Below are 24,771 nucleotides of genomic sequence, written 5' to 3' on the forward strand. Positions count from 1 at the left end.
GACACAAAGTTAAAAATCCTATGACCATGAAAAAAAAAATCTCAAACACTGGAGAAAGGGTGTTGAAGCTTGGATGTGGGATTTACAGACCAACAGAGTCAGAACATGACTGAGCTACGAAATGATGAGGGAAAAAATACCCACCAAGAAAAACTGATGCTTCTGCAGCAGGAACCTGAAGTTGGGCTGGATGGTGGCCTGGGCTGTCAAACCTGGGCTTGGTCTTTACACTAGTTGACTGCTAAGATAAAGTGCCTGGCTGTGAATGCAGCAGCTCAGGACATTATTTACTCTGTTATCTCCTCACATTTAGACAGGGGTGCTCAGCACTTCAGGTACTCTGTCCCTCAGTGTCCCAGCACTGGAGTTGTCCCAGGTCCTCATGTCTGCACTAAGGCAGGTCAATACCGATATAGTCACAACAGCAGGAAAAAAAAAAAGGTAGCCAAAACAAAATGGCACTTCATCCTAGAAATTCTTACCAGTCACTTTAGCAACATCTTGATGAAATTCATAGAAAATAACAGCAAGCTGGAGAACAAACAAACAGAAGTGCTCTTGCTGCCGCTGCCCTGAGCTGGGTCACAGGGTATTTCACAAACACAGGCTCCTGGTTGAGAACACATTTCCCTTCATTTATAATTGACTTTGTGTCGAGGTCAGCCTTTCTGAAAGTAGAATATTAGTGCTATTTAGTTCACAGAAATGAAAGCATTTTTTTTCTCTCTGCCCTCCTCTGGAGGCACACCCCTGGAATCAGTTTAGATAAATAAGGAGTCCAAGTAGCTACCACAAGAGATTGAACGTTTATTTCATCATAAAAGTCCAGCAGATAAAACTATATACAGTAATCCATGCACACTGTCCAATTACACAAACATTTAAAACCTGGTTAAAACACAGTCTGCACAACAGTGGGACAGCAGGGCAAAGTTTCAGTTCAGTTGGAGACATAGTCGTGTTTGTATTTTGGATGCTGCTTGTAGCCTACTCTCTCCCCAGCAATCAGGCTCTGGATCACCCACTCTTGCGAGACAACAGGCAGCCGTAAAGCTTCTGCACACTTCAAGACACCAGCTGGGCAGGAAAAATCAGTCACCACCACGTCATAAACACCCAAAGCAATATCTGCACAGGAGGAAAGACAGGCATCTGTCAGGTGGAAAAAGAAAAATGATCTCTGCAGCAGATCAGTGTTTCACCATTATAAATCTCGTGTCCTCTCATTCCTAGCCAGTGAATTCTCTTTGTAAAAGCCAAGACAAGCTCTACAGCAACACTGCACCTTGCAAGTAAAAGATTCTCTCTAGTCCAGATATAAGTGAACAGAATACCAGCAGCCAGCACTACAGGCAGGACTAGAAACCATGAGACCTCAGGCTGTGAGTCCTGGGGCCCACAACCATACGGAATGGGAGGGACAGATGAGCTCAGGAGGACAAGAAAGCACAATTTTAGTGGCCTACAGAAGGTCCAGGAGCAACTCTTGCTTATTCCTCCCTTTCAACATAGACTGGAAGCTGCTTGCTCATGTCCTGAATGGCTGCAGCATCTCCACTGGAAAGCAGGTTTTCTAGATGTAATCTTTGATTACATTCAAGCAGAGCTAGCACCTGCACTGTGCCCTCCTTTGTGCTTACAGACAACCTAGTAAGCCATCCTAAAAGGTTTCAAACCATACTAGAGACCACAGGGGCAAGGGATTCCCAACTACTAGCCCTGAGAAACTGGCCAGTGAGTACCTTTGTTGTGAGCATTTGAGCAATGCTGTTTAACACATGCTGCTCCCCCCGTCATGAGGATTTCAGACCACAGATCCAAGAAGTTCTGCTGCTGGTCTGACACCAGGAGAACCTTCAGGTTATAGAATGGGTTTTCTCGTGGGTGCCTGTAGAACAAAGAAGAGAAATGCAGACTGCTGAGAATACCCAGTAGTTTAAGACTTTGAGGACCATTATCTACTTCTAGTCAGCTGACTGGCTCTCATATTGGTTCTTTGAATACCTTGTGTACCATGACCTGTCTTACCACCCCTCCTGAAATATTTGGAACAAATATGCTCTGTTTATAGATAGTAGAAGAGAGCTAGACAATTGGTGGCGTGTGTGTGCAGCGGCCTAAATCCAAAGCAAGGCTAGGTTCCTCCTTAATCTTGAACCACCTTTTCTGTGCATATCCAAAATGCCTCCACTTGGACAGGGCTGAGTGTGCAGGCATTGGGCTCCTGCCCAAGAGCCCATGAAGATTTACAAACTGCTTTTGTCCACCCCTCACCTTGCCTGAGGAGCCTGACCTGACAACTGTTCTCTCAGACGAGACCTCCTGGACTAGACTCCACAGAAAATGCAGCAGCTGGCTCACAACGTACCAAAGGAAAAGGAAATTGCAGCAGTATTGCTCTCCTTTATCCAGGTAATTTCTGAGCAATTACAGAAGTCAGCCAAGTGTGTGGGAAGCCTTCCCTGAATTCCATCTTCCTCATGAGGAGACTGACATCTTTCTTACTTCCCAGGAGACTTTTTTGCGTATATGGCACCCAAATGTACCTCAGCTTTAGAGGTGACTGTAAATCCAAGGAAAGAAGTGGAAGTGCTGCTCCTATACAAAATGGAAAGGATGGGGACCAGCACTAGGGACACCTCCAATAGTTGTAGTATTCAAGAGCCTCCGAAGTGTAAACAATTGTCTCCGATTAAACCCTTGGTCTGTGGACTCAGATCACAGCTATTTGGCACTTACCATTCTAGCAATTTTTGCTCCTGAAGGCTATAACCAGCTGGCAAGAGGTAATTCCGAAAATTTTGAAGCTGGTTAGCATGACAGCTGTCACGGACCCAGACATGAGACACACAAGGGATCCCTCTGGCAAGGCACAGCAAGTATTTCCGAGTTCGACAATGCTGGTCCGCAATTAAGAGACACTGATATGCTGCATTACACTTGAGGGAGATAAAAAGACATGTAAACAGAAGACAGTGCTTGAAAAAACACCCAGAAGTTATCCTGCTGCTAAACACTCTAAAGAAAACAACTGACACCCTGACTTTCACATCCATATTATTTGAAAGGTGAATTAGGTAAACTCTGAAATCAGGAGAACCTACAAGAACCACCTATTCCACACTATGCATTTCACAGGCAAAAGCTCTGTCTAGTAGTTTTTGTACCATAACTGTCTCTTCCAGTTCAGACAAAGGACAAGATTCATCTTCTAGTTTGAGACTCAGTAACTCACCACAGAAGACTCTGCATCCTCAGGCAAGATGCTCAAAGAACACTTTACCCTCTCTATCAAAAATCTAAATATAAGTAAAAGTGACACTAAATGAGATGAGTTACCCAACTAAAGCTGGCAAATGAAGAGCTCTGCCTCTAAGTGTTCCCAGGCACAGAGCTGTGGGGAGAGCACACCTGCAGTGCTGCATCCAGCCCAGGTTTGCAGCACAAACACACAATACACTGGGACAGGCCCAGCCAAGGGCCACTGGGATGTTCAGGTGGTTGGAGACACTGAGAGCTGAGCTTATTTCAGCTCCAGAAGGGAAGGCTTGGGTGGTCTTATCAATGCATATTCCTGATGATAGGAAAGTATACAGAACATGAGCCAGACTCTTCTCAGTGTTACCCACTAAGCAGACATGAAGCAACAGGTACAAAATGAAACACTGGAAATTCCATTTCATTTCATTTTATTTCCTTTTTTTTTTTTTTTAAATTGGAAGTGGTCAAACACGGGATGGGCTGTCCAGAGCGGCTGTGGAGTTTCCATCCCTGAGGATACTCAAACCCCAACTGGACAAGGACCTAAGCATTCTGTTCTGTTTGACCTTGCCTTCAGCAGGGGGTAGACAAGATCAGCTACAGAAATTCTTTCCCATCTCAGCTATTCGATGACTATCATTCTAGATTAGTAAGCAAGCCCTTACCTGTGTTTCATTGAAGTCTTCCAGGATATAGCCAGCTCCTGCTCGCAGCTGCTGTGCTATGTAATGTTTGTCATACGGAGTCATCTCTAAAAATTCTACACCAAAAACAGAAAGTTCATTTTCTGGCTATAATTTATCTGCTTATGTCCGTAAGGTCCTCAAGTCTACAGAGCCCTTATCCACTCCAGTCATGGATCTTAGCCCTTCTTGCAAGAATATCTAGAAAATACCCTTGAAAGAGTCAAAAAAAAAAAAAAAGGGCAGCAGAAAGTGAAGTGCAGCACTGGCCAAACAAGCCAAGTGAGCACCTTATCATCTGTTCATGCTGCAGCTCACTGTGTGAAATGTGACCCTAGCAAAGGCAAACTGGAGCAACCCATCCAGGCTTTCAAGTACTGTGTTTCCAGCACGATCCTTTATGTCTCAAAGTCACCCTTCTCATACTATTCTGACACCACAGTTCTCAGCAGTTTTCATATGTTTCTTAACTTGCCCCTATGACCATCATTCATCTTTGCCACATTTCAGGCTGTAAATTCTCTAAAACAAAGACTGAGTCTTAGGTCTTTTCTGCAAAGGATTGAAGAGCAAAACGGTAAAACAAGCACTCACACAAATGCCTGATCAGACAGCATCCAGCATTTTTCTTAAAGCCACAGCATTCCACTTGGAAATGCAATGGGTAAGGTTTGCCTCACCTTCTTCCTCCTCACTGCTCCCTGCAGGACCATCTGATGGCTTCTGGTGATTGACCAATTTGTCACTGGGTGTTGCCATGGTGAGGAGAAAGGCATAGCCCAAAAAGAGGGTCTTATTATGGGGCAGGGGTCCATGCTGGTCCTCCAGGACTGGGGCATCTACAGCATCTACACCTTCATGGATGCTTACAGACTCCTCAGCTCTCACAGTCCCTGCAGAGACAGATGCGCCGTGAGTCTCACAAGTCAGGCTCAGCACAAAGACCATGGGTAAGATCTGGGATACGTTCAACTTCAGTTATTGCAGTGGAGGAGACAGAGGGAGGCAGTCAGGATTGTGTTAGGATTATGCTAGGATCGGTTGGGATCTTTTACTCTTCTGGTTGCAAAGAATCTTCAAATCAAACTCTGAGTCACTAATGGGACAATGTTCCCCAGGCTATCCTGAAACACCAGCCAGGGCTATGAAGGGTCCATTTAACAGGTAGACATTACAGGACTGACTAAACAGATAAGAGAGAGGCAAATCACAACATTAAGGTCAGAACATTTCTAAAAGGTACAACTGAAAAGATGGCAGGTAAGTACTCAAACTATGCTAAAAATGTCTCTGGCTGCTGAATGCATCCAGGGACAATCAGTCTTTAAACCTGCAGGGCAAACAGGCAATCTCATCTACTTTTTGCTAATGGGAAGTGGAAAGATCAATTACAGAAAAAAAATAGCTGAACCCAAGTTTAAGAGCAGAAAAAAGGGTTTTCACCAGGCTTTATCGTTGCTGACTTGCGGCCACGTTTAGCTGGGGATCTCTCATCTTCAGAAGCAACGAGTTTCCTTTTCCCAGACAGCGTGCCAGGTGGGACGCGTGGGCTCTCGTGCCCTTTGCGAGTGGGAGTTGTGCTGCTGCTGGAAGTGCTGGGAGAACCAAGGTTACCGCGCCGCTTCCGCTTCCCCTCCACAAGATTATCTGTAATACAGTATGCAGAGATTAGTCACTGGCTGTCACTGAACTTCACAAGCTTCCACCCTACATATCTGTACAGAGGTGGCTAAACTCAACAGTAGTGTGAAGGTGCACACGACCACCCTCTGACAGAGAAGAGCAAGAAAACAGATCTCTCACTTTGGTATCTTCCTTCCATATCCTGCCTGTCCCTTTTCCTCCCAGTGCTGCTGAAGAGTTTGTACCACAGCAGCCATGCACCAAGTGAGAAGGAGCACAGCAAGCATTGCGGTCCTAGAAGCAGAACACTCTCCACAAACCAGATAACACCACTAAGTCTCTGAGCAGGACACAAAGCAAAGATCCCACTACAAAGTTAAGTACCAAAAGCACTGTTGAATACCGAGAAAGATTTACGCATCAGTAATTTGTATCAGGAACTAGATGCATGTCAAAGGCACGGGACACAGAACAGCACAGCCAGGAGCTGAACAGCACCTCCCTTACCCAGACTGATGTCAGCTGCTTTTGTCAGAGGGGTGACAGGTTCGTAAGGACCCAGCCCAAACTGTTCCCGGAGCTTATTGCCTTGTTCCAGAGAGAGGATAACAGCCATTCGTTTATACCACTTCCTCTGGCCTTCTTTCTCAATGCAATAGTACAGCTCTCCAGACTCCTTGCGGTGTCCCTTCACCACACCTGATGAGACAGCAGGTAACACCCGTTATGCTCTGGCTCCTCGTCCTCCTGGACAAGCACCCATCTCCCACTGTATTCAGCAACTCAGAAAACCCTCGATGGAGCTCAGGCACCACTCCTACCTGCACTAAAGTACTCATCCTCTGAGAGTGCGGTCACCTCCGTCTCCAGCGGGATGGGATCACAGAGTAAAATATCTTTTCCTAGCACATCACATTCATATCCATCATCAAAAAGCAGCTTGTACTTTCCTGCCCCAACATCTTGGGTAATCATCCCAGAATAGAAGTACCCATTTGAGGACCACTTTGCTACAACCCTAAGGCCTACAAAGCTGCTCCCAGAGGATGAGTCTGCACCGTCTGAAGGACCAGTCACCACTTGTAATGGGATTTCTGGAGAGTCACTACGTAAGGCACAGAAGCCAGAAGCGTCAGATTTCTCCCCTCCCTCTGGCAGGCGAACTGAATGAGTAAATGATTTATCCTCAGCTGATGGTGTAGTTGAGAGATCCTCCACACTTGGCAGTCCAGCTGAATCTCTGCAGAAAAGAGAAAAGCAGTCCCAGAAGGAAGAAAGAGAAAAGCACTCACAGAAAGTTCAGGAAAAAGTTACTAAACAAAGAATATTTGGGCAAGATGCTTACAAGTGCTACATGCTATCACCAAAACCCATCTCCTGAAATAACCAGTACTCCTTCTTCTGTCACATGAAGACAGCAGCTCCCCATTTTCTTTCTTAGCAATAAACTAAAGTTATAGTCTCTTTTTTCCAGGGTACCTTGTTGCTGCTGTTCGAGATGGTGGGCGGCCTCTTCTGCCTCGCCCCCGAGGAGTCCCGGGTGCTCTGCCTCCCTGGCGAGCACCAGGCACAGAGTCCTCCTCTTCCTCACAGGGCAGCGCCCCTGGCTGGCTAGCACGGACTGGAGACACTGGCTGACCAGCTCCTTTCCTAGGGCTGGAGAATTTATGAGTTAATTTTTCTGAAAAGAGAAGGCAGCCATTAGGATCCCCCCCATTTTATCTGTGATCTCAATACTGGTCAAGAAGCCTGCCTCATCATTGCTAAGAGCTTACACAAAGCAATGCCTCGCACAGAAACAAAGTATTTATTTAGGAAGAACAGATGCGAAAGCAAGGACTATCTCCTTATTTCTGTTGGTCAAGCCAAGATCCTTCCCAGAAAAGAACTGATTTAGGGTCTACCCTGCTCTGCACTACGCTCAAGCTAACTGTTCACTTCTGCAAAATATCTGTTCTTCCCATCCCAAGGCTCTGCACATACCTTAATTTTCCTAAGACGCCTTTGCCAATGGGTAAAGCAAACTCTCCAGGTTCTGTCCCACACACTTTCCCCTTGACAGCTCCAGTTCCTCGCCCTGAGCTGCTGCTGCTGCTGTGCGTGGCAGAGTGACCACTGCTGGCTCCGCTGGATGTGCGGTGGAGGCTTGAGGCCTTGGATGAGAAGGAGCTGACATCACCGAGGTCCCCGGAGGTCAGTGAGGAGCCCACTGCAGTTCTAGAGGAGGATGTGTCAGTCTCAGACTCCTGGCACTCCACCACAGGCCCCTCAGTTTCCTTGAAAGGAAAAATTAAAAAAAGGTTTGTCAAGGATGATGCATTTGCTCAATGGAAGCTCTGATGCATTTGCTCGATGGAAGCTCTACAACCACAAGGGAAAAGCACAGCCAAGGTGAGAGCACATTAGTGAAACTGAAGACAGCTCAGCAGATCCAAGTCTGGCTAGATCAATGGCAGACAGTGTCTCTCACAGCACTCACTGCTGCTCTGTACAGAGAAGTCACTTTAAGAAACCAGTCAACAGGACAAAGTTTGGTTGGTGTCAAATTAGTCTGGCTTTGAATAATTCCCACCCTTCATGAGTCTGAGAGTGCAACATCTCCAGGAGACACCAGCAGCCTCCGGTTACTGAAGTCCAAGACCAGTTTCAGACAGCTGGTCCTCTGGAGCCACTACAGTTTTATGGATATAAAAATATGTATCTACAAAATAGTGATTTCCAATGTTGGTAGATAAACTGGAAATGGTTATATGATTGTGATTGCACAACCTATGTAAGCACATTTCAGGACACTTAATTCTCTATTTTAATGTTACAATAAGCAGTTTCATGTGCAGTATCAGGCGTGAAAGTATAAGCTTTGCACTGATTTATCCTTCTGTGTCATTTCTCATTATAGCAACACAGCACAAGACTCTTAAGTTATATACTTTTATAATAGAATAGCAGTAACATTTTATCGCCAGCAGGATGATATCATTACCATGCACATCAAATCAGCATTTGGCAGCTATCTTTTGAGATTCCCTAAAGATTTTCCAATTAACGAATGAATATACATCAACACAAGTGTGCTAACAATAGACTTCAGGTTTTTTGTTTGTTTTTAACTTGCTTTTTGTAGACCTCTTATAGAATCTGGTCCACAGGACTCAAGAGTGTAGTTTAAAATGATACTGAGCTACAAAACAGGCTAAACTACCTCATATAGTTCAATTTTACAGGCAGAAGTTATTTTTGCTTACTAACAGAATTTCTGCCCATTCTGATATCTATTCTGACAAAACCCCCAAAATTTTAAAACAGTTGGACACACATAATAAAGTCTTCCGTCCAGTTCTTTGGGAAGGGAAAAAAAAAAAAAAAATCAGTGTGTCTTCAGAATCCTGTAACAAGCGTGAAACACAACAGCACCAGGTTTCATCATGCACTAATGGTCTGCATGTTTGCACACTGTCATCACACCATGCTGACTTGTTCACTCATTTTCTGCAGCCACAACACATCATCTTTTAATTTAATTAACTTTATTTTTCAGCAAACATATCATTACATTTATCCCTGAAAGCAGGAACCTACCTCAACTACTTTCCGTTCCACCTCTGCACCATTTATGTAGTAAACATCTGTCGTAATCCGCGTAACAACAGTGCGCACTTCACGAATAGTTCGCGTGTGGCGATGCTGCACTCGGCCTTTGGGTGGGTGAAGAACGTTAAATTCCTCCTCTCCCTGTAATAAGCAGGGCAAATTAAAACCAAGACATTCCACAATAAAAAGCAAATCACTTCTGGGTAGAGCCATCTCTGCGGTACAGTTTCTCCTTACACATTCAAGTACTGGAGTAGGGAACCTTTCAGCATCTTGTTACAAATCAGAACGCAAGAGAACCTAAACAAGGGAGAACCGAACACATTTTGCTGACTTGCTAATGGGTAGAAGAAGGGAAATCACAGCAGTGCAAGGAGGAAAAAGCAAACTTGCTTAGCATGGTTTCTGATAGTCTTTCATTCAGTGGACTCAGACATACCACACTGATGTTGCACTGCATATTTATGGCCCTGTTCATCTCCTGTTTCCCTGAGGACACACTATTCTTAGCTCAAGTTTAGAAAAAACTATTTTTCTGGTCATTGTGTTCACAATATACAAGTTGTAACTGCAAGGCAATGATTTTTCTTAAGTATGCAATACTTTCTGAAATACTAATTCAAAGTTATTAATCTTGTTCGAACATTTCTCTGAAGCTCTCCCCTCCTGTGTTTACCCGTGGACATCGGATGGAGCGGCAGAACAAGCTGTCAGACATTGGCTGGTGCCAAACAAAGGCACCAAGCCCTTCACTCAAAATGTCCTGCAACTCCCATCCTCATCCAGCAAAAAGTGATTTTTTTTTTTACAGTATTAATTACATCTAGACACAAAAAACAAACAAACAAAAACACAAGGAACCAAACTTTGTCATAGTTTTCCAGAAAATAAATATGGAGACATTTACTTCCCAAACTTACGCTGCCCACTAAGTATTGCTGCCTTAGCAGCTGTGTACAGCTGACACAGGAAAGCTTGCGACATTAACATTTTAGAGTAGTCTCTTGGCTTTTTTTGAGAGAGAACCTACTGTTAGTGAATGTACTGGCTGAAGGGATACCTTACCGTTCTAAACCAGTAACATTAAATCCAGGCAGCTTTACCCCACCTGGCTGTGCAGAGAGTCCGTGTCCTCGGCAGAGGCGTTAACGAGCTTCTCCCCACTCTCGGTTTGGACACCAGCATCTTGCCGCCCGGGTCTTTGCCCAGACATACTGGTTCCCACTTCCACCTGCCTACAGGTTTCTTCTGAGGTTTGTGTTGCTGTTGTAACAGTTGTTGGGGTAAAAAGACAGTCTGCTGCAGTTTGGATCCCTTTATTCCTGGTGTTTGCCCTCCTCTCTTGGCTTTCATCAGTCTTAACAGCCTTACTTAGTTTCTTCTGCATTCTTCTCTCTTCCTCTGTCTGAGTGCTCAGGGTACCAGTCTCCACAGACTCCTCATCCTCTGCACCAGGCTGTTGATCGCAGTCCTGCTGTGGCCTCCAAGAAACCACGACACGTCCACCACCGTCAGTTGCCTTGTACTGCAAGCCACTGGGATTTTTATGTAATTCAGCACCTTCATGAGTGCCAGAAAAAACAAACAGATTCCCCCTGCAAATCAGTTATACACAGATCAAAATTATTGATTAAAAAAAGCAAACAACCAATATGCTGCCACTCAATTGAAAGCACTACTTGCTTGAAACTGGAAATCACACCTAGCAAGAAGAGGCAGGAGCATAAACACAAATGCTGTCTAATGTTTTCGCTAGAACTTGTCTGCCCGGTCAGATGTGCTATCAGGTACTACACAGGATCATATGCTGAGCCTTCCTAGAGGCACACATTGGGCTTAGAGGAGCGACTGTCTGCAGTGCCCTTTTGTCAGCACAACACCCAGCATTGCAACTCCCTATTGATTATGGTCTTTAGTGTAACTGTTCAGTACTCCTGAAATACGGGTTACTGTTTCTCCATAGACCAGGACCTCACTGCCCCATCCAAAGACAGAGTGGCTAACTCTGAAGAAGCATATTTCTACAGCTGGTCCTCCAGTCAGCACCCTCATCACCGTAAGATATGCAGCAGGACAGTCCTTTTCAAAGCAACCAAAGACAGCAAAAATTGATGGACTTGGAAAAGAGACAAGAGCAGAAACAATAACAAACACAGTAGTTCAGAAGATCTCGAAGGAGGAGAAAGAAAATATATTTAAACAGCTGCAAGTATGATCTCAGTTCTCTCAAGCCCCAGGTTTTACTGAAGCACATTAGCCAGCTGGAATTGCATTGCTGCTCAGCCAAAAGGTAAGTCTGATGACCATGTGAGGTACAAACGTACAGTACTTATCATACTTACCCTGTTGTCCCCAACCTTCTAAGTCACCCAAAGACAATGACTTAGTGCAATTTCTTTGATGTAGAAAATGCACATGTGCATATAAATCCAACCAGGACTGGCAGGCAAAGACTGTGAGGAGTTACCTAAATGGAGAAGCGGAAAGAGCATGACCTCTGGCCTCATCCTCTCGACGAACTTCACAGACACGACTAAACACAGATGATGCGTTCTGGGAGCTAGCAGTGCAGATTTAAAACAAACAAACAAACAAACAAACAAACAAAAAAGCATCAGGGAGTGAGAAAATCCCTTATACAGCAAAACAAGAGTTCCCCAGCCCCTTGGGAACACAACAACTGGTACTGAGCCTGTTGACCTAGACGGTCACAGAACGAGTATGGTGGTCAGCCTCAGAGGTCAAGAAACAAACTGCAATTGCAGAAGCATTTGTCATTTCTGCAGACACCCTAACAGCCAAGAGCAATGTAATGATTCCAGAAAATGCAGTGTGGAAAACCACAGTGGCATCAGGATTGTCACCACCTACTGCCCCTCATACCCAGCAGGGCACACAGATGTTTATGGTTACTTCTCAGGATTTTCATGACACTGCGAAGTATTGGGAATGGCAGTCATGAAGCAGACCCTGAGAGACCAAGTTCAACATGTACCTACAAAGGCAGCTCATCCTCCAGCGGTGAGGAATGACTGCCACCCCTCCTCAGCACTGAGCCGTGACTTCCATCTCACACGCAATCCTGGGACAAGAGACTCTGAGCTTATTTCAAAGTTTTCTCACTGCTTCAAACCATACAAACCATACTCCCCAACAGCTAGAAATCAAGTAAGGCCTTAAATGTGAGGTAAGAGAGATACACATAAATCAAGAGACCAAGGGAGTAACTTCTGCTTCGGTCAACACGTTAAACTGTGATTTCAGTGTATCAGTGACACAGCTATGTTTCAATCAGCTTCATATCAAAACCAGAATTCTCTTTCAGAAATCCCAAGCAATTCTTCGCAGAAAACTGCACAATGAGGACAGTAAGCAGGAAACCACGTATTTGAAATTTAGGAGGTGGATATTGCATTCCAGACTGCTGAAGACATGAATTTCTGCTTTGACTGCAATCAGAAGGAGGCAAAATGCTGACATTAGTAGGAAGCACAAAGCCTGTAGTGAAAGACCAGGTGTGGCACTGACCTTGCCCATGTACTTAAAGATTGGTGCAAAAGCCAAAGAGTTAATGTTGTGGCTACTGCTAAAAGAGTTCCCTGCTTCTACGTCTCATTTTCTTTTTTTTTTAACCTGCTCCTGGTAACAAGCGGAAGAAGGATCTACCTGGACCTTCATATTAACTGTGCACAGCAACAAGTCGTTACCTGGCAACAGCCCCGGCAGCAGCAGCAGATCCATCTTTCCTGTCGCTGGTTGCAGGCTCTGAAACGAGACGAAAGGATTTCAGTGTCACCTGTCACTCTCCTGCCCTTTCCCCGTGCCCCAAACTCAGGAAAGAGAGAGGCTGAGTAACGCAGACAGAGGGTGCCTGGACCTCCCCGTCAAACTTCTCAGCATGGCCCTAAGTTTCTGCAAGTTTTAGACTATTAGAGCAAACGTGACTGTTCTGATTAAAACACAGACAAACCTTTTTGTTCAGATTTTACTTTTAAAATCTTTTCCCTCCTAATATAATCAAACTTCAGTTCCTATCTTGTGACTTTGCCGCTATACACCACAATTTTCAGTCTGCTGGAAAGAACTTCCTTCACAACAGAGGCCTCTCCTCTCACTCCATCCTTGCTTAGAGCATTGCAGAAACAGAAAAACTAAGTGACACTGCCCAAAAAGAAAAATGAGAAAAGTTACAAACACTCAGACTATCTCGGGGAATGTCACAAAGAGGTTTTGAGTTAGGGTTGATATCTAGCAGGACCTGCATGTTTCATCCTCTTACTTTCCAAGCTGAATGGCAGGGACTCCTCACTCCCATCGTTTACAGGGGTAACAAGGTTCATCCGCAGAGAGAGTTTTGCATCAGCCTCAGGAACCACCAGAGAGTCTCCTTTCTCGCACACTCCTGACACATCTGCTGATACCATTGCACTTTCCACAGTGACATTATTGGTCCCCATTGTGCCCTCTGCTGTAACATCACTAGTCGCTATAGTGCTGTCTGGGCAGCTATCATCCACTGAAGACAAGAAAACAAAAAAAAAGGAAAACAAAAAGTAGCTGCTGTCATTCACACTGCTGGGGTTCTGTTCTGAAGATGCTCCATCGCATGTGTTATTAGTAATAGTGCAGTAGTGGAAAGTCCTAGAGCTCTGAAGCCTCAAAGTTCTGTAGCACAGGTTTCATCCTCAGCTTGCAACAGAACACTTTACTGTTACCCAAGCAGAAATACATGCTTGCTTTCATTCAGCAACGGTTGGGTGTTGTTTTGTGAACCCAGCAGAGAAAATCTTGCTAAAGGAGGATGAATACTGGAAACAAGATTGTTTTAGTCTAAGCTCTTTCACCACTCAGAGGGGTCTTCCACATTCTTTAATGGAGTTGTGTGTGGGAATGAGATGAGTGCAAGGAAGACATGTTCCATGCCACTCCAGACTCAGGGAGCAGATACCTTCAGAAGAGACTCAGGAGAGAACATAGCAAGGGAAGTATGGAAAAGGGATGAACCCTCCCCAAGGAATACCAATGTTTTTTGCTAAGGTAGGTTTGAGTTTTCCCATCAGATCCTGCATCAAGAATCAAAAGCTTACGAAGAGGCTTCCACTGCAGACCAGAGCCCTTCGGTGGAACTCACCAATCGGGGTGCTGTGTCTACGGGGTCCCATCTTCAGCTGCCCCAGAAGAGGCGGCGTTGTGTTGGCCAAGGGCTGAACAACATCTCCCTCCTTTGGCACCGGAAAATGAAACGGGGTTCCTAAAGACAGAGCACACCAGGATTAGTCATTTTAGGGGACTCCTTTGGTCCAAAAACACAGGTTCACTGTGCTGTGGAAACAGGGAAAAGTGTGACCCTGGTGCTGCCCTGTACAAAACCCTCTGAGCAGTCACTAGTTTCAGGACAGTTGCTCTGACTGGTCTTCCTCACCTTTTGTGTTGAAAATCGCTTGGTGAAAATGTGGGCTGTGGTCAACTTGACACAGTTGTCTCCAGGTGCTAGATAAAAGTGAGACTAAATATCCAGAAATGAATAGGACTTTACAGAATGCAGCTTTTTTCAGAATGGCTCAGGATTTTCCACAGAAAAGGGAGATGAGGCCAGAAACAGAAATGAAGGTTAGAACAGAAGTGAATTAGCAGAGCTACGTGTTGCCTGAATTAATAATCCAAAACTTACCCAGAATTATGCTTTATCATCAAACAGCCTTAGACAGAAGGCCAACAGATACAGTTCAGGTAGCCACCACCATCCTATAACATCTTCCATCTTTCAGTATCAAAAGACCAAGTCTTTCTTTGGCCCACTTTGTCTCTCTCAAGTTTGCTAATGCTGAGGGAAAAAAAAATTCCATTTGCTTGGGTAACACTTTCATAGGGAGAGCTGAACGTCCCAGCACGACGCAGACAGCAACCACCAGGACAGCGCAGAACTGCACTCCTGATGGAAGGGACAAAGGAGCCTCCAACTCTGTGTCAGGCTGAGGGATGCAGAGCTGTCACTGCTTCCCTGCCGGGGGACAGGGACATCCCACCATGTCTCTGCACGTGATGCCCTGGTCCTGGTAGGCAGCCTGCAGTGCTAGGCCGCTCCAGCGCTCCTCCCTCTGCTCCAGTTCTCTCCTACCCACTGCCTCTGCATGGCATGCAGCACACCAGTCACAGCACACCGGCTGTGGCACACACACCGTGGCTCTCACCACACCTAGAGCTGCTGAGAAGGCCAGCAGAAGTGCATGCCACTGTTTCCTGTGCACGGAGAACAGAGGGGAAAAAACCCAAAACCCACCACCCAAAGAACTCCACGTCTTCCATTTAAGTTTTGCCTTCTCTTCCAAAAAGCCCTTTCTTAGCTCTGCTCTCACTAGCACAACTATTTAACAGACATGACAAAAGCTTGATGACATACATTCTTCTCCATTGGTACTTCATATCTAGCTGTGATATATCGAAATGACCCCATTAGAAAACAATAAACAACTTTACTTCCAGAAGTCTTTCAGATTAAGAATCATCACTCTCGCCACACCTGAGGCAATGTTAAAAAGGTAACTTTCTCAATAAGGTATCAATATTTACCTGTGATTCTTATCTTACAGTGTAATATAACACCTTCATTCTATTTTTCAGTATCTTGAGTTTCTTCTGACCAGGCAGTTCCATACTATTCAATGGTTATCTTTCTCTTTTGAGGAATACAGAACTCTATGTTTGAAAACAAAGCCAACTAAGAGGCAAAAGTTCCACAAAACTCAGATATAGCATCCCACATTTCTTGTATAACCACACAGCATGTTAAAGGGATTTCAATGTATCAGGACAATACCTGCCAAGCCACCGCTTACATGTGAGTAAAAAGCCATTCTACTTTAAAATAATCTCAAGATAAATTTGCTGTATTCGTTTCTATCTCAAAGCTGCTCTATACATCTCCACAAAGAAAATTCTCCTCTGAGGATGAAAAAATTTTAAAATAAAAAAAACACAGTAAGGAGAACAAGAGGGAAAGTACAGAGTACCACACACCCTTTCCTTTCAAAGATTCCACTGTTGTTGTTTCTGGGAAACAAAAAAAGTTACAAAAACTCTTGAGCCTTGTCAAGGTCACAACATTCTGAGTTTTCAAAGCTGTTCTGTGTTTCTGTCATAAAACAGAGAGCGTCTGAGGAACAAGACTTATCATCATCCCTGCCTGCAGGACTGTGACAAAGGGGAAGAAGGTGAAGGCACGTTATGTTTGTAACACAGTCACTTACAGTACTGCTCTGAAGAGATGCTGTTCAACACACCCCAGATCAGTGCTCCCTGAAACACTGCAGATTACATACAGCTATCCCGCATATTATTCAGAATAAACACCTGTGAACTACCAACCTAAACCCACTTACCACTGCAGGGACTGGGAGATTCAGCAGCTGCCTCCTCCTGTGTCTGCATCTGCTCTTCTTGCTCCAGATCCCTTGTCCTAACAGCGTCCTCCCTGTCCTTTGGCATCTCATTCTCCTCCTGAGTCACCAGCATGTCAACCCCTTTCCCTTGAAGTGGCGGCTGATTCCTAGTTATCATTATCTGTCCTAATTCTGAACAACCTGGATGTTTTTTGGCACACATTGCTTCTGATGGAACCTCTCTCTTCAAGTTTGGAAACAAATGGTTGTGCTGTTCCAATAACTCCCCTACAGAAGGCTTGGACAGACCCTCACTGAGCTGTGGTATGGTTTCCAAAGCAGCCTTGAGGGACAGTTTATCTGCGCTCTTTGCCTCTCCAGTATCAAAAGTACAATCTTTTGAAGTTTCTTTTCCCTGGATTTCTGGTTCGATTTTTTCTAATTCTTGTGCCTGATCAGACAAATTTTTGCTATTTTTACAAGAACCATCAGCAAATTCCACTTCCATATCTTCATGACACTCTACTTCATTTTCAAGAATAAATCTCTGAGAAAGCGTTGTATCAGCAAGGAACCCATCTTCATTTATTTGCTTCTCTGTTACTTGCAGTTTTTCTTCTTGTTCTTCACACTGAGTCTCAGGAACTGCCTCAGGTTCAGGAGTCTCTTCCAATGGATTATCTCCAGATCGTGCTTCTCTACCTCGAGTGTGTGGTGGAATCCCAGGCAGCGCAGACTGATCTGCAGCATCCTGACTTCCAGAAACATGCTCGATCTCCCGATGAGCTGTAGGAGCCAACGACCCATCTCCTGCTACATCTGCACCAACTAACTGCCTCACAGGCTTCCCTGCAGTCTGCAAGTCCTCCTTGTTTGCTTTTTCACAGTTTTCAGAGAGGCCTTGATCACCTGCATCCAGCCTGAGTTTTAGGTTGTCATTCTCCACAGAACAGAGTCTCAAGTCCGAGGCCTTGTGTTCAGGAGTGATCTCTACCTGTGTGGTTTCACTCAGAGAGCCTGCGCTGACCGTTGGGTTTGTGACCTGGCTGCATTCGCTCGCAGAAAGCACCAGCTGGCAGGACTCAGAGGGCTCTGACACAGAGTCACCTGTGGACATCTTTGACAAAGCATCTCTGGGTCCTGCTAAACACAACGGGGTTACAGCAGCAGCTTTTTCTTCTCCTTCATGCTGCTTCTCAGGGCTCTGAGTTGGAACAAAGATATCCTAAAACAAAAAAAAAGCGGGACATGGAGCATCAGGGCATCCCAAGTAGGACTGTTAATTTGTTATTCCTAGAGCATTACACTGAATTATGGAGCAGAGCAAGCTCACCACAAAACTATAGATTAAAAAAACAAAAAAAACTCAAAAAAACCAAAAAACAGAGCAGCAACCAACAACCACAAAACAACACAACACTTTTTTCCCCCCATTTATGAGAGTCATCATTGCCTTGTTCTTGCTGAGAAAAATTATCACCACTCATTACTTTTTAGTACCTCTGTGGCAAAGTCAGATACAACCCTTGGCACCCCTCTCACACTACCAAACCATGAAGTACTGGGCAAGTATGGCAAATTAGTAGCTATTTTTAGTCAAATAACCAGGGGCTCTGGAAAGATTCTCCACAGGAATCTATGATACTAGCATGACACTGCTGGCTAAGGAGAGGCCCTGCTTTGACTATTGGAGTCTCTAGCACAACCTTTATTTTCTGTCTTAAGGTGATGAAATTTGTAATATTAAGCTATAAAGCCACCAACTGTCTGTTAAAACCCTTTGAATAGCAATAACTTCCAGAATCAGAAAGCACAAAGATAACACGAGATAGTAAGGATAAGCAACACGAAAAATGCAGTAAATTAATTCTAGCCTTATAGGAGAATACAAATGTTTTATCACAAAACAGCTTCATGAGAGGAGAAAAAAAAAAAAAACAAAAAGCACAAAAAAAGGTTTCTAGCATAGTTTAAAAGATAACAAATTATACATTCAGTAATTCACTATGCTCTCTTAAGCTGTTCCACATTTTCTCTGCAGGATAAACCACCACACAGTATGATCAATACATAACCATGACTTGTGGGAACGGGGAAGCTCATGCGAACCAGCTTAACAGGGAAGCTCAGCACAGAAGCAGAGGCTGACTCAACACACACCTTCTGCACCAGCTGCATAAAAACCTCGGAGAACACATCGACATAAACCCTTACGTGAGAGAACTCCGGCTGTGACGGCACCGGTAACAATCCAGGAGAGAAGGCCGGTGCACTCTGAGACATGGGGGTTGAAGCCTGTGGCAGGACCAGTGGTGCTGGTGGGAGGCAGGGGATGCTTGTCTCCCCCAGCGCATCCCCCCTCTGCTGCTGCAGCTCTCCTCCTTCCTGGGGGACAGGGGGATCCATCTGCTCAGCTGCTTTCAAAGAGCAAAATATACATCATTAGCAAAGTTTTGTGCTGTACCTAAAGTTTCCAATGTTCTATTAGAAGACTTGTCTTCAGTGGCACATGCAATTTCCTCATGCTTTTATGGGTGAATCTAAAATCTTCTGTCCAGCCAAATTCTTTCTGGAGAATTAAAAAAAAATCAACAAAAACATCTGTATCTTTAAGTGGGGGGAAAGTGTTTTGTTAGGAATTCACATAACTATTTTGCTACAGGTCTTGAACGTCTACAATTAGAAAAAGGTATCTGAAATTTATAGAAAGCATTTATCTGAGGTTTTTTTCTTTGCCATCTTTATTAAAATGCAATCAAATTCAGACCCCAGCTAACATAATATCTATTCTAAAAGTATTACTCTTTCACATTCTGTGAGAGGGATCTCAAAGAAAGGAATTGTGATTTTGTATTATACTAAAAGTCTGACTGGATGGATATCTTGCCTCTGATGGTGAATGGGTGCTTAGAGAAAACATTTAAGAATCAAGATATCACATAGAATAATCCCTCTTTTGGTATGACATTCTAGAATACACACATATAACACACAAAAGCTTTTAAAAATACCATGTAAGTCATCCAAGTGAAGGTAAAACAACTGTTACGATGCAGTCCTCCTCTATCCTTTCTATTGCCCTAAGAGTACATACAAATATCTGCTTGAAGCCAGCACGGTTTGTCCCTAAGAATGGAGGACAGTTGCAAGTAGCAATCTGTATTGCAGACAAAGTATTGCCCATCTTTCAAATGAAGGGGAGCGAGCTGACAGTACTAATTATGACAGCTACGTAGGATATATTGACGGCACGTCAGCATCCGAGTCAAAAATATAGATCTCCTTTCACCTATCTCTTTCAGTGTTCTAAGTCCTGTTTTACTCTTTAAATATAATTTTAGCAGATTTTGAAAAGGCTGCATGCTCAGACTAAACCAGAGAGCACAGAAACACAACCACAGAGCAGTAAGTAGAAAATTTTACCTTCTGCTTGCTCCTGTTCAGTAGGACTGCTGGGGACAAGAGCACTGGATCCAAAGGCAACAGGAGGAGAAATAACGAGGCCTGAAGAGACACTGTAGACCAAATAAAGGAACAAGGAAAAGACAACCATACATCATTCAAAAATGCATTAACTTCTCCCCAAATGTAGCTCCAGCTTGTTATGAGTCTTCTCATAAAAGGAGAGTGTCACGTATCCGTTAGGAAGAGACCTGAGAAACAGCCATTGACCCCATGGGAATCATTAGTTCATTTCATCACAAAATAAAGCCATGACCCCCTCATAGTGCAAAATTAAAGCACTGATTGCTTAAAATCAAGCACAAGTCCTCTAATAAATAGTGGTGGAAATGCAGTATTGCAATTAAGCTATTGCAATAATGTGGGGATTTTTTTACTTACGTCGAATGATTCTCCTGCACAAGGGATCCCTGTCCAGAGAGCTGCAGGAGGTGCAGGCTGCGGGCAGGGGTGCACGTCAGAGAACTTCCCTCTTCCACCCTGGTTATCGCACAGTCACTCTCTGCAGCGGTTTGGAACAAAAGGAAACGGGATTAGAAATGTGGCCAATAACCAAGCTGATCGGAAAATTCTGAGGAATGATATTCATACTACTGCACAGCTACTTCTCCGGCAGGCAAGGACAAGCTGATTTTCTCACAATGCTGGAAGACGACACGCCAAAACTCAAGATGTGAAATGTGAGTATAATACAGTTCAGATGGAAAAGATAAGTTTGTACCTACAAAACAGACTTTTATCAGGCCAGACTGTACAAGTCTTCCTACTTGGGAATTTTAAAATAAAAGTCCCCAATAGCTCCAGTATCAGCACATTTGATCCAGCAGCAGAATGCAAATCCAGGCAAGTTTCTTCTGAGAGCCCACTGTGAGCAGGGGCTGCTACTCAGTCTTCACACACAAGATCATACTTGTAGAGCCACAGTTGTGCACACATTAAAACTAAACATTAGGCATAAAGTGAGACTTCATTTAGCTCATGCTTGATAAAGTGTGACAAAAATGCCTTTTTCTAGGCCCTTCACTATTAGGATTGTCAAGAACCTATTTCTTTATTAGCCTTTCAGTTACAGATACTAAAACCAGACAGAGATATAATCCTAGCAAGACATACAGTGATGACCTGGTCCTGATCTTATTTCATGTAATTTCTTCTCTTACAGAAAAGGAACATTAACGTAGGTGACAAATAAGATTGACCAAAATCGTGGGACAAAGATTTTGATTGCAGAGGCCTGTCCTGTCCCAACAGGAAGGCCAGTTCAGAGGAGCAAGGTGGAATGTTTTGCCAAAGGTACCCAGCATAAGAAAGCCAACGATATCTGCCTGCACTGTTCATCCACACTTCAGACTGTGGGTCTCTACAAAAGGTATTATTATTGCCAGTTTCCAAAGAGGGTAAAAGGGCTTTTTTGTTTTGTTCTTCAGTGGGCACAGACGGAAAGGAAATTAAATGTATTTAACAAGCCAGTGTAACTGTTCTAACAAGAAGTGGCATTTAGGCATTGCTCCATGGTACAGTGAAAGAGCTCATGGCCTTTCATTTGCACAGCACCCCTTGATTTTAGCAGAAATTATGTGAAAAATATTCATAGCACTCTTCACTCTAAAACACTACATGCCTAAAAAGATCAAGTAGGGATGAAGATTATGGTGATCTCTGGGATGGACCTTTTGGCTCTGCTTGTCTGTTGTTACCTGTTGCATTATTCTCAGGAAACATCTCTTCCTGAGTTGACAAGATATCCAGCTCCTCATGGCCAGAATCAAGGGATTTCTCAGTTTTAGTGGGGTTGCAGACAGGCATTTGTTTCTCAATACGCTCCTCCGCTTCCTGCGGAGCCCTGGAAAAGCAAGACACGTTCACTGACCTGAGAAACTGGAAGTAATACTGCAACATTGTACAGATGATGTATCAGCACAGATGAAAGGAGTTAATCTGTGTATACCACACGAACAAAAAAAAGATTAAAATGAAGATAAACCTCTCCTCACAAAACTAAGTGATGCTTAAAGGAAATTAAGATCATTCTACTGTTCTTTTCAATGTGGATTCTAGGAATTTTGTTTAACCTCCTTTTTAATATTATTTTGTGGCAGAATATGACAATAAAAGATATACAGAGAATTTTCAACAAACTGAAGTTCCACATTTAAAAATAATTAAAACTATAAAACCTATAATAGTAAATACTCAAAAGCATCCTGGAATAGCCACCACTCAGCCTCTGGGTTTCTCCTGTGAGGCCAAAGCCTCTGTTGCAGTAATTAAGTTATTCTGAAATAACTTATGTGACTTAAACTGAATTATAACTTTTAATATATTCCAGTTATTTAAGAAAATTATTAGTATACTTTATCCAGTGCAATCTCCCTTAAAAATAAAGCTATTGATATCTTTGTGTGTAAGAGTCTGACACTCCTTAGTCAGCACTACTGCAAAAAGGTCTCATCACTACTTCATCTTCACTTTTCTCTTTTGTGTTGATGCCTGAACTCTCCTACGCCTAAAAATCTAGTTAAAAAAAAAAAAAAAAAGACATAAAATAACTTCCAGAATGTCAGCAAGAGACCTACCAAGAACAGGGACTGTTTTACCTTTCAGACTCCTCTGGCTGGTCTTCCACAGCAGCACGTGCTGCTGCACTGGAGGCAGTTTCTCTGCTGTCCCCACACGGTTCTAGCAAGAAAGAGGGGAAAAAAAAGAAAGTTCTTACTTGGCCACCTGCATTAACATATAAAGAGAAGAAAGTGTAGTTCTGTAACTCACGCAAGCTGGACATGAAAAAAATAATCTTGATCTATCAATGATAAAAACAACAATAAAAAAGGACAGGATGAAGTTTTTACCAGGGAGAAAATTCAATATCAGATTTTCTGAATATTCTGGAAACAAACTAGGAAGGAGACATGCAAGAATCATCAACAACACTTGGATGGGTACAAGAAAATTAATGAACTAGCTGAAAGGAAAGAGAAGGCAAAATTATTTTCAACTACCAATGAGCTGTGAACTCATTTTTTAAAACTACTAATACTGTATTTTCTGACAAAGAAATTTAACATCTATCATTTAAAGAAACCAAAGAGAACTGACAGAGTAACAAAAGGACAGCTGAGATGATTTTCACTTACCATGCTTAGTATCGTTCTTCACAAGCCTGGAAGCAGGGACAGCAGCTCCAGAGTGAAACTGGTGCCTCGTGTCTCCTTCATTGGGCACGAAGTCACTCTCCAAGTCCTGGCTCTGTGAGAGCTCTAGAGCTTCAAAATGCAGCTGTGACATGCCTGTATCTAACAACAAATACCCATAACTAACATATATACCCCTAAAAAAAAAAAAAAAATAAAAGGGCCATCTGTCACTTTACAAGGGCAAAATATCCACCCTCTAACAAGAAAAGTATTCAGGCCATTGCTGAAAATCTGAATAACAGACTCTGATCTCAGCTATACTAATTAAAGATACAGTAACAGAACTGAGACAGTGGCCATTAACTCAGAAACCAGTGTTAATCAGCAAAGTCTTATGTAACGCCATTAGGTACTGCAGCAGATTTGGATTCCGTCATGAGAAAACAATCCTGATAACACACCCTGTGCCTGAAAGCCCTTTGATGACAACAACCACTATGCCAGGAGTTCTTTACTCTGCCATAAAAAGGCTCCATCTCTTAATGGTCATGATGCATCCATGTCTCTTCTCAGCCATTCCCTGCCTCCAAGATCCTTGTTAAAAATTATATGAATTCATCATCTTTATTTTTTTCAAACACCAAAGCATACAGATCACCTTCCAGAAAAAGGCACCAGTCTCTCACCCATTATAACCGGCACAACGCCTAGTGAGACAAGTGAAGCAGCTGAACTGCAAAACTACACAGACAGCTGATCAGATTCGCAGCCCTGAGAAGAAACCTTGGAATGGAGCCGTTACCTTCCACACAGGGCGAGGCAGGCCGGTCCTCATCATCACCTTCAGCTCCGCCCCCAGCTTTAGCAAGGGCACTGCAAGAGAAAGGCCAGTTCACATCGCTCCGGGATTTCCACTCCATCCCCCCAGCCCCGAGTAGCGCCCCCGGCCCGGGCTGCGCCACCCCCGCGGGCTTCGGCGCTGCAGCGGGACGGGCGCGGCCGCTGCCCGCACCGCCCCGTGTTCTCAGCCGGTCCCCGGCGCCCAACCGCGCTTCCACAGGGCGAGAGCCCCCCCAGGCCCGGGAAGGCGGCCCCGCGGCCCGGTCCACGCACCTGCTCTCCCCGCCGGGCGGCGGCATCTCCTGAGCGCGGCGGCCCGCGGGGTCCGGGCGGGCAGGGCCCTCCATCGGCTCTGCAAGCACAGCGCGGCTCTTACCTGCTGGTCGCTCTCGAGCCGCACCGCCCCCCGCGGCTGCCCGGCTGCCGGCAGCCCCGCGGACGATCTCCTGCAAGACAGACGCACGGGCCGCGTCAGGTCAGGGCCGGGTCGGGCCGCGCCGCCTCCGCGCCGGGCGCTCACCAGCACAGGGCTCGGGCCGCGCCGCGCCGGCAGCCGGTGGGCCAGCACGTCCAGGCAGGCCTGCTCCGCGTCCCCCGCCGCGCCCGCGCTCTCGGGCTGCGAGTCCTCCACGATCAGGCGGGGCGTGTCCTGCTGCGAGAAGCCGGGGTCCAGCTGGCTGAGGCCGCGCTCCATGCAGCGCCCCGCGGCAGGCGGGACGCCCGGCGCAGCCCCCTCACCGCCCGACCTGGCCGCCTCACGGCGCCACGCTTCCCGCGGCCGCCATCTTGCCGCGCGCC

General features: G+C 44.7%; 1 protein-coding gene across 5 annotated transcripts; it reads right to left on the reverse strand.

The window, feature by feature from the left end:
* Nucleotides 1–787: 787 nt before the first annotated feature.
* TP53BP1 (tumor protein p53 binding protein 1) lies at nt 788–24,771 on the reverse strand. 5 transcript variants are annotated; one of them, XM_065847076.2, is made up of 26 exons: nt 24,494–24,771; nt 24,247–24,419; nt 23,936–24,006; nt 23,134–23,286; nt 22,597–22,678; nt 21,697–21,842; nt 20,381–20,501; nt 19,961–20,052; nt 18,752–18,954; nt 16,538–17,762; nt 14,290–14,409; nt 13,438–13,674; nt 12,866–12,923; nt 11,626–11,718; nt 10,267–10,753; nt 9,147–9,299; nt 7,551–7,843; nt 7,047–7,223; nt 6,389–6,807; nt 6,075–6,266; nt 5,388–5,591; nt 4,625–4,837; nt 3,927–4,021; nt 2,740–2,939; nt 1,743–1,888; nt 788–1,152 (listed from the first exon to the last, which is right to left on the reverse strand). In XM_065847076.2, exons 1-26 carry the CDS (start codon nt 24,665–24,667, stop codon nt 941–943), a joined length of 5,739 nt encoding a protein of 1,912 aa, XP_065703148.1. In that variant the 5' UTR covers nt 24,668–24,771; the 3' UTR covers nt 788–940. The 5 variants fall into 5 exon arrangements, with proteins under 5 accessions (XP_065703148.1, XP_065703150.1, XP_065703147.1 ...); XM_065847078.2 differs by having other exon boundaries at nt 788–1,128; nt 18,752–18,951; nt 23,134–23,292; XM_065847075.2 differs by having other exon boundaries at nt 18,752–18,951; nt 23,134–23,292.

This window comes from Patagioenas fasciata, chromosome 12, assembly GCF_037038585.1.
Source record: "Patagioenas fasciata isolate bPatFas1 chromosome 12, bPatFas1.hap1, whole genome shotgun sequence".
NCBI classification, from domain to species: Eukaryota; Metazoa; Chordata; class Aves; order Columbiformes; family Columbidae; genus Patagioenas; species Patagioenas fasciata.